Source organism: Biomphalaria glabrata, chromosome 15, assembly GCF_947242115.1.
Source record: "Biomphalaria glabrata chromosome 15, xgBioGlab47.1, whole genome shotgun sequence".
NCBI classification, from domain to species: domain Eukaryota; kingdom Metazoa; phylum Mollusca; class Gastropoda; family Planorbidae; genus Biomphalaria; species Biomphalaria glabrata.
The window spans coordinates 30,472,619-30,488,092 of record NC_074725.1 but is presented as its reverse complement, the minus strand read 5'-3'; the positions used below and the strand labels follow the sequence as shown (position 1 = coordinate 30,488,092).

Sequence of the window (15,474 nt, the reverse complement as noted above, 5' to 3'; positions counted from 1 at the left end):
AAGATTCGCAAGCGTCTAAGAGTGTGACTTCTTACTAAATTTAAATACAAAATTTTAATATATCATACTTTACTTCTCTTCCTCTACTTCTGTAATCCTACCAGGCTGCCTGGTCGTGCGGTTTGCGCGCTGGACTGTCGTTTGGATTTATCGATGATCCCGGGTTCAAACACTGCCCGCTCCCATCCCCCGTCGTCCTGCGAGAGTTTTGGACTAGGAAGTACACTATCTTCAACTCTGAAGGAACATCCGAAACATGTACAAAATTTAACAAACAAACATTTAGAAGTAGGCGACGTCAGAAACACAATTTGCTTCACACACAAAAATATTAGCTTAAAATGCATTACAGTGGCGTCGCTTAGTAAGGTGGGAAAGGTGCGGTCCTCACAGGATTACGGGTTACACCCAAGTGACACATTTGTCAAAAAACAAAACAACAACAATGACATTAAAAGAAACTATCGTCGCATAATTGACAGTTGTGTACCAATCAATGAATGTTGGTAATTAGCTCATTGCTCATTCAACAGCAACAAAAAAAATACAACATATTTTATGGGGGAAAGGGGGAGAAGGATCATTAGCTAATCGCACACGGTGACCACCTACTCGAGCAACGCCTCAGGGGGGCCGAGAACTGTTCAGCATAAAGCATATCGAGGTGATCAGTCAAGAGTTCCCGAAGATAAAATATTCAAAAGATTCAATACATATCAATGGACATGCGATGTGGCCAGAGTTGTGAGATTGGCAGACGTGGAGATTTTCTGGATAAACTAAACAAGGTCAAGGCCGCAAAATTAAACTCCATTGTTCGCAACGAAATGAAAATAAAATGGAAGATTTTAGAAAATTTGATTCTGGGGAGCTAATTAGGGCACGAAATAATATCCTCTACCTTTTTAATAACTTTGTTCTATACACCGGAAATTATATTTTATAAGGCTAGCTATTTATAGTTTTTTTTTTTACCTTGTCATACAATATGTGTAACAAATGCATGGTGGTATAAATCTATTCCGCATGTTGTTTTTTTTATAAAGCTTTTATAAAATCACTCTGTCTGTCTGTCGGTCTGTCTGTGTAATAAAAAAGTATGAGCACATTTTTTTATTTCCTCACCAATTCTCGGATCAAGTTGGAACTTCACACAATTATCCATTGGCATAGTCAAGACATGAATCAATTAAAATAAAATAACCAATTAGTAAATTAATTACTGGAATTAATTATTTTGTTTGATACCAATAAGGGAAATTAATCCTTCAGTATTTACAGATATGGCTAAATAAGTAGAGGTTTGGTCCCCTTTTCTAATTGTACATCTAATTTCTCCCACATCTATTCTCGAATCAAATTGAAAATTTACACAATTATTTAATGTACCTAATAAAACATGAAACAATAAAAAAATAAAAATTGATCAATTAATTATTGGTAATTAATTATTTGGTATCGAAAAAAAAGAGGGTAAAAATGCTTCTTATTGAGAGATATGGCTGCATTTGTTGGGTTTATTTCCATTTTTACGCTAAATACACATCTTTTTCTACCACATCACATTCTCAAATCAAGTTGAAATTTCCCATAATTATTCACAGATGATGATAATTCACGAATCAATTTAAAAAAAAAACAAAACACATTAAATAATTAATTAGAGGTCATCAATTAATTTTGTTATATTTTTCGAACCCTTAGATAAGCTTTGTAAAAAAAAAAGACAAAAAAAAAAAACGTTGAATACAAAGGGAGGCAACTTTGGCGATACAGCTACTTAGTGAGTTATCTTAGTTGAGTCCATAAAATTTAATTTGATATATTTCATGAAGCGTGTTCCATGGTTCTAAATGTCGACACAAACTTCCCCGAATAACTCGAGCTTTGAAAAAGTTGGTTATTTCTTCATCTACCCTCCCCCTTTCTCAGTAATTAGCCTCCCCTCTTCTCCCCCCCCCCCTCCTTGCCTTTTAGCCCCATTACCAAGACTCCTTATTGACTGCTAATCGGTCTAGGAAGGTGTCGAGAACTCATCAAGTTCCCACCGGCTCGGAAGACGTCCTCGGCCACCGGTCAGCAGTTTTCAAGGCTGCTCCTTGTCCCGCTTAACGTGGTAATTGGTGGACACGCTTTCACCAAAAGCAATTTTGTCCAGCCAAAAATTAAAAAAAGGACAAGCGAAAAGGGGAAATGTCTACAGCTCAATTAGTCAATGGTAGGTAGATTGTTTGAAAGGTTATACTTGGTCTATGAGAGTAGTCTAAATAGATTAATAGACCCAATGTAAGGAATATATGCAAAGTTGAATATATCTTATATAACACAGAAGATGATTACATCCTACGCGTCATGCATTCAGTCATGCATATTAACCAATGACCTAAACTCCGCCAAGCCACTGGTTTTCCTAGCTATCTCAGGCAACCCATTCCACGCTCTAATAGCGCTAGAGAAGAAGGAGCTTTTGTACAAATTTGTCCTAGCACATGGAACGAGGAATGTGCCTTTTATCAGATAGATAGATAGATAGATAGATAGATAGATAGATAGATAGATAGATAGATAGATAGATAAATGGATGGATGAATGGATGGACTGACGGAAGGACGGACGGACGGACAGACAGACAGACAGACAGATAGATAGATAGATAGATAGATAGATAGATAGATAGATAGATAGATAGATAGATAGATAGATAGATAGATAGACACTTAATGATTAATTTTCCTTGTTTGTATCAAACAAAATAATTAATTACCAGTAATTAATTGACTAATTGGATAATTTGATTCTGCACTGTTAATAAGTGTGAAATATAACTTTTAAACAAATAGCTTTCCAAGACGTCCTTTATTCTGTACATCGGACACACACACACACACAAAAAGAGAGCTATTTCTAGTTATTCCGTCATAGGTGAAACTCTCTAATGACAATGTTGTGTCATTCATGTTTAGGTATTCTCTCTTGTCTCTATTATACATTTCTTTTCCTCTTCGAAGTGGCGTAACTAGAGTGGGGTGATGGGAAGGGGAGTGTCCGAATTTGAACCCCCCTCCCCCGAGCGTTAAGTGTTTTTACATCAAATATTACCTCATTCTCTTGTCCAAATGCAGGGGCCCACTAAACAGTACCGCCCCCCCCCCCAAACCATAGCTACGCCACTGTTTCTTCGTCTCTCTATCAACTTTATTTCATTTTCTGTTTCCTCGGTCTCTTTAGCGTATTATCTAATTCTCAGTCATGTCAGTCTTTTCTCTCTCTCTTTCTTTCTTTCTTTCTTTCTTTCTCTCTTTCTTTCTCTCTCTCTCTTTATCTTTCTTTCTCTCTTTCTCTTTCTCTCTCTTTCTTTCTCTCTCTCTTTCTTTCTCTCTTTCTTTCTCTCTCTCTTTCTTTCTCTCTCTCTTTCTTTCTTTTTTTGTTACTCGCCTTCACTTTCTTTCCCCATCGTTCTCTCTCAAATTCCATACCCACACATACCCATACTTACCCACACATACTTACACATACCCACACTTACCCACACATACAAACACATACTCACACATACTTACACATACCCACACTTACTTACACATACTTACACATACCCACACATACTTACACATACTTACAAATACCCACACATACCAGTGTGAGCATTCCTTGACCCATTTTCTACGCAATTTAGCTAACCCAACAGACACGAATCCTATTTGATCAGGGGCTGTATTAAATTTTGTATCATTCTGTTAGTACCAGGACTTCAAACAATCAGCATAGTGACTATTTTGGCCAGTCCCTTCATCAAAGATACAAAGCCCCCCCCCCACTCCACATGATAGTTTCCCCGTACCGCTGACAATGTATTATTTTTTTTTGTCTTGGTTATTTATTATTAAATTGACTCATTTTGTAAAAAAAAGAAAGAAAGACGCTTTCTTAAGTGGAAATAGAAATTCAAATTTGTAAACGCATTTCCGTGGAAACAAATGTAAACAAGTTTCTTGTAGTTTGAGAATACAGTTGTTCAGATTCCTAGCTTTGGCTAGTGGGAATATATTTTAGTCTTTCTATAGTCTATTTCATTCTTTGATTCTCTTTCATTCCCTCCTCTCTTTTATTCTCTCACTTTCTTTATCTCTCTCTCTTTCTCACTTTCTCTCTTTTTTTTCTTTTTTTCTCTCTTTCTTTCTTTCTTTCTTTCTCTCTTTCTTTCTTTCTCTCTTTCTCTCTTTCTTTCTTTCTCTCTTTCTTTTTCTCTTTCTTTCTTTCTTTCTTTCTTTCTTTCTCTCTTTCTTTCTCTCTTTCTTTCTCTCTATCTTTCTCTCTATCTTTCTTTCATTCTCTCTTTTTCTCCTTTTTCTCTTTCTTTCTTTCTTTCTTTCTCTCTTTCTTTCTCTCTTTCTTTATTTCTCTCTTTCTTTCTTTCTTTCTTTCTCTCTTTCTTTCTCTCTTTTTTTCTTTCTTTATCTCTTTCTTTCTTTCTCTCTCTCTTTCTTTCATTCTCTATCTTTTTTTCTCTCTCTCTCCGTTTTTCTTTCTTTCCTTTTCTCTCTCTTTATCTTTCTTTCTTTCTCACTCTCTCTCTCTCTCTTTCTCTCTTTCTCTCTTTCTTTATATCACTTTTTAAACTTCTTTCTTTCTCTCTTTCTTTCTCTCTTTCTTTCTTTCTCTCTTTCTTTCTTTCTTTCTTTCTCTCTTTCTTTCTCTCTTTTTTTCTTTCTTTATCTCTTTCTTTCTTTCTCTCTCTCTTTCTTTCATTCTCTATCTTTTTTTCTCTCTCTCTCCGTTTTTCTTTCTTTCCTTTTCTCTCTCTTTATCTTTCTTTCTTTCTCACTCTCTCTCTCTCTCTCTTTCTCTCTTTCTCTCTTTCTTTATATCACTTTTTAAACTTCCTATAAAGACGGCTGACTGGTAGAGTGGTACGCGCTCCGAACTGTAGTTGTGATGGTCCTGGGGTTCAATCCTTTGTCTGCCGCCATTCTCTGACGTCCAGTATGGGACTTACGCTAGGACGTAATAATCTTTACGTCTGAAGGAACGTCCAAAACATTACAAGTCAAATAACTTTGGAGAAGTAATTGTCTATCTGTATTTATTCCTTTTTTTTTTTTTAAATTCCTCTCTCTTAATTTTAGTTTTTTTTTCTCTTTTTTTCACTCTCTAGATTTCTCATTTCTTTCTAGCTTTTAATATTTCTTTCCCCTCTCTCTCTCTGTCTCTATCTTTCTCGTTCTCTCTCTCTCTCTATCTTTCATCCACTCTCTCTATCTCCCACTCTCTTTCTGACTCTCTCTCTTTGACACGCCTTACCTCTCTCTAATTCCCACTCTCTTTCGCTATCCCTCTAACTCTTTCTGACTCTCTCTCCTTTTCTGTCTCTCACACTTTACTCTATTCTCTCTCCCTCCCTCTCTTTCCCTATCTCTCTCTCTCTCTCTCTCTCTTTCACTCCCTCTCTTTCCCTATATCACTCTCTTTCTCTCTCTCTCTCCCTCTCCCTCTCTTTCCCTATAGCTCTCTCTCTCTCTCTTTTTCACTCCCTCTCTTTCCCTATATCTCTCTCTTTCTCTCTCTCCCTCCCTCTCTTTTCTTATATCTCTCTCTTTCTCTCTCTCTCTTTTCTTTTCTGTTTATCCCTTTCTCTCTCCCTATCTCTCTTTCTCTCACACACTCTCCCCCTTTCTCACTCTCTCTAACTCTTTATCACCGTTTCTCTTTTTCTTTCTCTATTTTGTGTATCTCTACCTCTAACACTTTAACCCATCACCTCTAATCTTTGTCAGTGTCAGTCATGTGATCAATATCTTCTTCAAATACTGGCCTGTTTACACACAATTTTAAACAAACAATCTCAAATTGGAAATTCACACTTGACAAACACAAAACAAAAAGATTGGCCGGACCAACAAACAGCAGACGAACTCTCACACAAACCTCCACAAACACACACAAACATAAACTCACCTACCTATAAAAAATCATCGCATTAACTGGCATCCGTAACTGTGAGTAGTTCTTCTGTGAATAGAGTTTTAAAAGTGAACTTAATTTTTATTTTTTTTTACAAAAAAAAATAATAATAATAAATTAAAATCATCAAATAAAAATGAAGTTTAGAGAAATGAAACAATATTCATTTGTGATCCGGATTTAGACTCATTAGTGTCTGCCCCATGTTTGCCCTAATGAAATCCCTCATTAGAAACATGCAAAAACACAAAACCAAAAATAAAACATGTTTTACGAACTGGCAATGATAGTCACAAGGTGTGCAAATAAGCAACAAATAGCAGTTAGCATATTTTTCTAATTACTACTGAAAAGTGGAAAAATAGGAAGGGTAGCAGGGCCTCAAAATATCAACATCTATAGACTTTTTGATCAATCGTCGAAAAAGGCGTTGCAAACAGCATTCTGACGTGATAGCGATAAAACACTCAAAGGGAAGCAATCGCCAGCATTGATTGCAAGGTGAGCAACGGTTATGTCGCACTGTCGGAAAGATCAGAATGATAAGTCATCTAGAAATTGCGACAAGCTTCTTGTGCCGATGGCATCTTGCGGGTGCGAAAGAACGACGATAAGGGGGCGGGGGCGAGAGCGGACGTGGCGTTGACCTTTAAGAGTTAAATACATGCGCGTTTTGTATATATAGATATGGATGTATTCAGCCATTTAAAGGTTGCTATAGAGTTAAGATCAAATAGGCCTGAAGCAGCATCATGTTGGTCTATCTCCTCCCTACACTGAAACACACATTCTGAGATCTGTGGTGCCCGAATGATCAAATAGGCCTGAAGCAGCATCATGTTGGTCTATCTCCTCCCTACACTGAAACACACATTCTGAGATCTGTGGTGCCCGAAACTGCGACCAGTGGGCCACATCCGGCCTTGAAATGGTGCTGTCTGGACCTTAAAACTCCTGCCTGTTGTAGACGTTCATTGACTTGCAGCACAAAACTGCTGGTAGACAACTAAACCGATGTAGGCGTATTAAAGTATCACTGATCCCCAAAACTGCGACCAGTGGGCCACATCCGGCCTTGAAATGGTGTTGTCTGGACCTTAAAACTCCTGCCTGTTGTAGACGTTCATTGACTTGCAGCACAAATCCGCTGGTAGACAACTAAACCGACGTAGGCGTATTAAAGTTTAACATGTGAAAACATGACATAACTTCTTCGTGAATAAAACTAAATATAACTTTTATTGGACCATAGCACTCCGAGCATGCTATAGCCTAAGCACTATCGTATTTTGAAAATAAATATGTGTATATATAGACAAATTGAACCTGACATAAAATGAAATAAATGTGGTAGACTTATTTTGAATAAAATCGAACTCACGACAAAAAAACACGTCTTTTCAGTCTGGCATTCTGGAGTCGTCTGGTCTACCTAAGACCTCTGACGACAATACTACTTAGCATTCATAGTCATCGTCCACGCTGCATAGCTAACCTCTTCCCTACCGTCACCATAGAAACACATACACTCCATAACAGTAAACAAATGGCACACACAAAAAAACAACACTTTGTAATGGACGATTTGATGCGGCCCTAGACACCTGTGTCGAAAATATATATGGCCCAAGGACCTAAAGGTTGGGAGCCACTGTGGATCATCTTCGTAGCAAAGAATGGTTGGGTCCAGTAAAGTAAAGTTCCCGTTTCAGACCTTTTAGGGCAGAGGATGTTAGGTCATCTGTTTCTGTGGCCTACGGTTAACGAGGGTGTCATGTGGCCAGCACAACGAACAACTGCCTTTACTTTTCCCCATTAGAGCTGGGTGGATATTAGGTACCCATCAGAGGTGCCCAAGGATCCCGAAATTTTAAAAATCCCAGTCCTCACCAGTCCTCACCAGTATTCGAACCCAGGACCCCGGTTCGGAAGCCAAGCGCTTTACCACTCAGCCTCTCATGGTTGGGTCCAGGCTCAACAATATTACTGTGGGCCCTTTTTAATATATAAGCTCTTTGAAAACTTGAATGTAAATGCAATTAGCAAATGCTACTATCATAACACATTAATATATATAAAAAAAAAAGTAAAGTTCCCTTTTCAGACCTTGTGGTCTATAGGGCAGATGATTTAAAGATCAATAAATACACATATTACATCATACACTTTTTGTAGTGCTAATCTTACATTCCTGGCCTCTTGGGGAAATCCTTCCCTTTGGTCAAAGGTCTCAACCGCCTTGCAATAGTATAACGGGGTTAAGCAATTTGTTGAGCGAGACCCGTCTCACATTTTGTTGGCCTCCTTCGGTTGTGGAACGTTTATGGTTCATCTCGAACAATAAGCGAGATGAGAGCCTGGGCATTGTTTATGGTCGAAACGATGTCGCCCACATAGAAGTTCCCCACTCTCCTATACAGTTTGGGATCAGTAGCGCCGCAGGCTCTGACATGCTGTAGCATAGTATGCCACAATCTGCCTTAGGGTTCCCGGCTCCTGATTTTTCCTCAGGGTTGTCTCCTAAAGCCTTTACCGTGTTTGGGTATAGCCGCAAGGCAGCGGAGGTTTGGATTCAGAGTTTTCCCTCCTCATAGATGGGTAGCCAGTCATGGCTAACGGGCTCCTCCGACCCGAAGCTTTCTGGTTTAGGCGCCAGTTGCTTGCCTTTACCTCTTCTCCTGTCGGTGGTAACGGTTCCGCCAAGCTCAGTATCTGAACCACACGTGAAAGCCAGGAGTTTACATTTATTTTTTTTTACTTTGAAAAAGGATAACGGTCAAGCTAGAGTTTTCCCCATGCGGCCAACGAGCTAGTAATTCTTTTCTCAGCGATCAACATCAACTGTCAAATTTCTAGGAAAACCATTAGAGCCAAATTTGATATCAGCGATGACCCACCCTCCACGAAGGAGTGACTTGATTAGATGTATTGTAAAAACAAGAGCTAATAAAATTATTATATAGTTTATCGGTATCTTTTCTATCACATTGTAGTGGCGCAAACAAAAGGCCAGATGCGCCCGCAAGTCTACCTCTAGCTTTTGACATTTGAAACGCGACTTCACTGCAATATTGATACACATCGCTTCATTACACCAGCGGTGCTCAATCTGTTTCGGCATTGGGGGTCATATAAATTTACGACACAATATGTCACGGGTCGCATCGATGTGAGGAAAAAAATGTCAGCGAGTTCAATGGAATTTGAAACTCTCCATCTTCATTATGCCCTGTGGGCAGATGTTTGAAGGGGTGGTATTATAGCACCACGTTACGGGCAGGGTATGATCCTCGGACCCCAGTTTGAGCATCACTTCAATACAATCTTAATACTTTTCATAGACCCAATGCTCTTCCATACAACTGTGCTAGATAATACATTATTAACGCCATTAATTAATTAAACAGCGCGGAGTCGCACATTGATTTCAGATTCTGACATTCACAAACACTGTATATTTCTGATGAAATAGGTGGCGCTAGTGGCGCTAACGTAAAAGGCCGTTAACTATAACTGTTTAAAAGATTGTGTTTAAATAGGGCAAATGTTATCACTGTGCAATGTCTGTGCAAGCCAGGCACCTCCCTGGTAATGTTTTGTCCACATAGAAAACAAGTCAATTTTATTTTGCTGTGTTAAAATTTGCTAGTGGTCTCCGTTGGCCGTAGGGAAAAGTCTTTTTTTTTGTGTGTGTGCTGTTGGTCCGTCCGTCGTTTCGTCAGGTATGGAGCTAAAATACTAATGTATTATGCGTTCAGATTTAGGGCTTAGTTACAAAGCTTATATCAGAATATTCTGTCTGTCTGGTAAAAATTGTAAACATGTTCTACTTCCACTTCCCAATTTCATGTCAAAGTGAAACTTTGCGCAATTATTCCTTGTACCTGACAAAATATGAGCCAATCAAAAGAATTAACCAAAAAACTCAATAATTATTGGAAATTAGTTATTTTGTTTGATCTCGAAATAAGGGGAGCAAATACTTCTTAATGAGTAATAATGAGAGATGTGATATATATATTGTTACGATTCTCTCCCTAATCAGGCCTTCTGTAAACACTGCTAAACACACAACACATCAACACATCAAGAACATGACAACAAGGCTCCAAATAATCTGGTACTTTAATAAGGGTCAAATAAAACAGCCAATACGACACAATTGGCAACACAATCAACTACTACAACGTTAGACTGTATATCACGTACTAAACTCATAAACTCTACCGTCTCTTCCTGGACTCGTACGTTTCACTGGAGGACTGCACCAGGACCGACTTCATGGCTGACTAACAGTCCCGGTCTCAACGCTCTCCGGTCTTGAACTGCCCTTTTCCTACACAATGTGTCTGTGGTTTGCGCACGGGTGCTATTCACGTGACCTCGGTCGGCGCATGCCCTTATTTTCGTAGCATCTTAATTCACTACTTTCTCTCGTAAAAACCTGGTCCCTGGTGCTGTTATTCATTTATGTTTAATATATGTGTGTATCCATTGTTTTAGCACCTAGCTTCAACGCAATGTTTACGTTGATACAGCATTATTGCTCGTACCCACTGAAGCTTCTATATGTAATGTGTTTATGTTGTCCACTTGTCTTTGTGAGAGATAAACAATTAGATAGAGCCAGCGTTTGTCTAATACATGCCTAACGGCTGTCTGTGTCGGCTCTATCGAAGTTGTTAGTGAACGGATGCTGCGAGGGTAGAGGGGCTATCTGGGGCTTGTGACCTTTGACCACTGGGGTGGTAATTTGCATACGGGCGAAATGACTCTGGATCAGAAGAATGTTTTTTTTTGTAATTTCGCTTTGTGCGTTATCGCTAGGCGGTGGTGTCGAATCCAGAGTCACAGGTTCGAGCCTCGGTCAGCGCATGCCCTTATTTTCGTAGCATCTTAATTCACTACTTTCTCTCTTAAAAACTTGGTCCCTGGTGCTGTTATTCATTTATGTTTAATATATGTATGTATCACATTTGTTTCAGCACCTAGCTTCAACTCTATGTTTACGTAAACTGTATTACTGGCCTGTGTCACCTATGTCAGCTGGTCACACACAGTTAACCCTTTTGCGTCGCGAATAGGGTTATATATATGGATTTATTTTCTTTATTGAGTTTGGTCATGTTTATTCTCACACTTCCCATTTCTAGGATCAAGTTGAAATTTCAAATTACTTATTCACAGTTGTTGATGATAAACGAATCAATACAAAAAATCATTTAATAGTAATTAATTAATTTAGTTTTATAAAGCAGAAATACTCCCTTCTTCCCTAGTGCTATTAGAGCATGGAATGGGTTGCCTGAGCTAGCCAGGAAAACCAGTGACTTGGCAGAATTTAAGTCATTGGTTAATATGCATGACTAAATGCATGACGCGTAGGACGTAATCATCTTCTTTTTTGAAGTAACGTCTGTATTATATAAGATAAGAAGATAAGAAAAAGAGCAATTAGCTATTCTTTCGTAGATAAGCTTTTGTTTTTTTTTTAATTTTTTTTTCTTTTGCTTGCTTAGTAGCTTGATTTCAAAGTTGAAATGGTATTTGCTACTGTTCATTCGTTGTTGTTGTTTTTTTTTGTAACAAATTGTGATGGATGTTTATCCTGTACTGAAGTCAACTGTAGATGTTTGTTAGATTTCAATCAATTACTCAGCAAGCGTTTGGGTTTCTTGTTCGGGTGTATTCAATGTAGTTAAACAACAGCACAAAGATAACACATCTATTTTAACTAGTGAAAAGATGTGGTCAACACGGATGAACAATGAATAATACGTTTAATCCAGTAAAAGGCCACAGTCAGAGTCTCTGTCAAATTAAACACGTCTTTATTCAAGAGAATCCTATTGCTAACTGATTTTCCAGTCTCTAGCCCAAAATATCTTAAGCGTCACTAGTCCTGTTCAATATACGTCTTCTATGGTGCGTCTCTAACTAATAATAATATAAACTAGGTGCCTACCAAAATACATATGTCCAATGAGTATAAAAACAAGTAATATATAACAAACCTTTTTACAAATCTTATATCAACTAACTCTGTCTGTCTGATAAAAAAGTTTGTACACGTTATTTCTCCGACACCCAATCTCGGATCAAGCTGAAATTTTGAACAATCATCTCTTTTTATCTCACAACACAAGAATCAATTAGAAAAAATTAACCAGTTAGTTAAATAACTATTGGTAATGAATTATTTTGTTTTGGGTATTTCAAACAAGGGAAAGAAATAGTACTTGCTTGAAGTGGTGATGTAAGTTGAATTAATTCCCTTTCTACATTGATGTCTGAGGCTTAGTAAAAACAAACAGGAAAAAGAAACAATAGATAACTATACAATCTTCCATGTTCATAGACTATTCGCTAGCAGAGTTGTTACCGCGTTGGCTTAAGAAGCCTGAGAGGCCTTAGCCCACAAGTTCGAATTCATGTCGTTTCCTTTTAAAAAACATTTTAAAAAGCGATCACCCAGATACCCCCTTCTTTCTCCCCCCCCCCCCCCACCCCCCACTCCTTTCCAACTGGTCCAGACAAGTGATAAGGATCATTGCGTATTAAGAAAGTCAAAGTAGGAAATTTCGCCAAACAAAAACAGCTGGTAAAATATATTTCTAATCACACAGATTTATTTTTTGTTGGTCTAGATCTATTACATATTTAATTACATGGCTGATCCAAACTAATTGATACACTTAATATAGGCTTTGTTGTTATTTTGTGTTTTTTTTTTAAGTTTTTTTTTTTTTTTAATTTTATTGTGCTTGTTTTCTTTTGTTCACAGACTTTAAATAAAAAAAAGATTCTACCAAACTTCTGCCACGTCTGCAGAGTAACTTAAAAATTGTAAGAGCACCAAAAAAAACTGAAGAAATACGAAACAAATAAAGGAATTAATATAAAACAAAAAGACTGAATCAATACTGGAATAAAAGGAACAGCTGAAATACTCAGATACTTGACTACATTACGACAGAAATTAGCACAATGACGTCATTGAGAATTGTCGCTCTTGTTTGGCTGGCTGTGATCTTGGTTGAGGAATCTTCAATGTCACAGGAAACGGTAAGTTTACAAATAACTATTTTTAGATTGTATGGTAGAATCATAAGGAAATGTAGCTATCGAAAAGAGAGCTATAATAGACATTTGGCTGAAGTTATAAATAGTCATAAAAATATCTAGCTGTAGTTAAAAACATTTAGTAACTGTAACTATTGTAAATCTGGCTGTAGTTAAAACATTGGTAAAGATAGTAATACAAATATCTGGCTGTAGTTAACACATTATTAATTAAAATTATAATTAAAACATTAGCAAGTTTGTACACTTGATTTCTCCCACACCCAATCTCGGATCAAGCTGAAATTTCGCCCAATTATTTCTTTTACCTGACAACACAAAAATTCATTTATAAAATAATTAACCAATTAGTTAATTAACTATTGCTAATAATTTACTTTGGTATCTCAAACAAGGGAAGGATTGTCGTCTGAGGCTTTTACAAATTTAATTACCTGACAAATCCAGGCTAATTGATACACTTAATATAAGCTTTGTTGTTGTTTTTTTTTAAAGTATTTTTTTTTAATTTATGTTGCTTGTTTTAAAATGTACACGTTGGTTTCTTATAGAATAGTGTTTTTTTTTTGTTTGGTGTAATGCACACATTGTAAGACAAATTTCCATACGGACAATAAAGATTATTATTATTATTATTATTATTATTATTAAAGTCTAGTTTGTCTTTTTTTTTGTTGTTGTCCTTCTTTGTAAAGCTTTGTCCTCCTGTTTGTCCTCTTTTGGGTCTGTTTGTGCCTGGTAACCCTATGTCTGCCTCAAGAAAAGTATTACTTAACTAATCTTACATTCGAATGAACTTGTTGTTTTAAAAGATTGTTCACGAGAATCCCATAGCGCTATTCAAATTATAGAAACCTTTTTTTTTTTTACCAAGATCAGACATCAGAGTTGTATTAGCCTATTAATAATATATATATACAGGAATAAAATTACAAACATTTTATTCTATAAAGTCTGCTTGTCCCACTCAAGTTACCATCCATATATCTACATTTTTAAATTTGTGTACTAGCATCCCACTCAAGTTACCATCCACAGATCTACATTTATTAATATGTGTACTAGCATAACGTAAGCAAATTCAAGGAATATTAATGCGTATGTAAGGCGTTTTACTTTGTTAACGTCAGTCGCTGTAATGAGATAGATTTTGTTTGCGAGATTTTCATGACACGAGACAAATTATTCATTCGCCTTTTTACTTAGAAACTCAAGTTTATAAAAGTGTATAATTAATTGAATTCTTGCATAATATTGTCACAAAAAAAATATATTGTCTGCCAACAGACTGTTAGACCGGAACATCGGATATATTGGTTACCTTACTCTTTTTTTTATTTTTTTTTTTATTTCCTTAACAATTATGCTAAAATCTAAATCCTAAAACTTTAACTTAAACTCATACAGTCAAATAGGCACCTTTTATTACATAGCCCAGTGCTACGTAGCCAAATTCGACCTGCGGCCATTTTAATTTCCGACACTCGTGTCGCGGGCCACATGACCACAAATGTACAAAACAAACGAAATTGACCTGAAACAATTTGATTAGAAACTTGTGGATCTAGTAATTAAATTTATGAACGGAATTTAAGAAATTCATTTTTTTAAGCGTCGGAAACTGGCTTCATTTTTCTACTTACAATGTGACCAACATGGTAGATAGCTAGCAAACAACTCATTTTCTTGTCTCTTGTTGTTAAATATTCGCATCGATCCTTCAGGCGTAGTTTAATCATCTTTAATTCGCAGCTTAAACTAAAAAAACGTTTAATTGTTGCATTACTTTATAGCAGCCACACTTTACAAAACAAATATGTTGGTTTATTATCATGTTCCACAAAAAAAAAGTAAAGGTCACTTTTCTTGATAGATTCTAAATTCGGAGTCTACTTTTAGTTTTTTCGGTTCTTCCATTTCTTAAACTTACACATTTTTAAATATCATGGTACCAATCCATCAGAGAAAAAGTCAGGGCCCTGAAAAAAAAAGGGGGGGGGGATTTTCTACAGTTTGTACCGACGACGGGCCTGATCAAACCACGTCACGGGCCGGCTCTGGCCCGCGGGCCGTATTTTGGGCATCACTGACATAGCCTATGGTGCACTATTATTCGATCTGATCGCCGCTCTAAATTGAAATAAACAAAACGAACCGACTCTCGGCGTAGCGTACGCCACCCGCCCGTTTTTTTTTAAATTCTGAGCCTTGATCTTTGTCACCGCGAAAGTTACGTGGGTAACACTAGTCCGACAGAAATAAATAAATAAAAGAGTTATCTTTCCATTACTTTTTTTTAAAAATCGTGTCCCGCATGGTTGGGCCATGAGAGAATTATATCTATATATTTCTAGATAGCCGTACAATCTTCGCTAGTCATAGGTATCCAATAGCAGAGTGGTTAGTATGTCGGCCCGCGGAGAAGTTAGC

The 15,474-nt window shown here is 37.1% G+C and overlaps 1 protein-coding gene across 1 annotated transcript in view; it reads left to right on the top strand.

The window, feature by feature from the left end:
* The first annotated feature begins 12,808 nt into the window (after positions 1 to 12,808).
* The window catches only part of LOC106073324 (uncharacterized), a 74,964-nt gene continuing 72,298 nt past the window's right edge, over positions 12,809 to 15,474 (top strand). Inside the window, exon 1 of the mRNA XM_056012844.1 lies at positions 12,809 to 13,026. Within this exon, the coding sequence (XP_055868819.1) occupies positions 12,949 to 13,026 (78 nt within the window). The 5' untranslated portion in view covers positions 12,809 to 12,948. The remainder of the gene's footprint in view (positions 13,027 to 15,474) is intronic.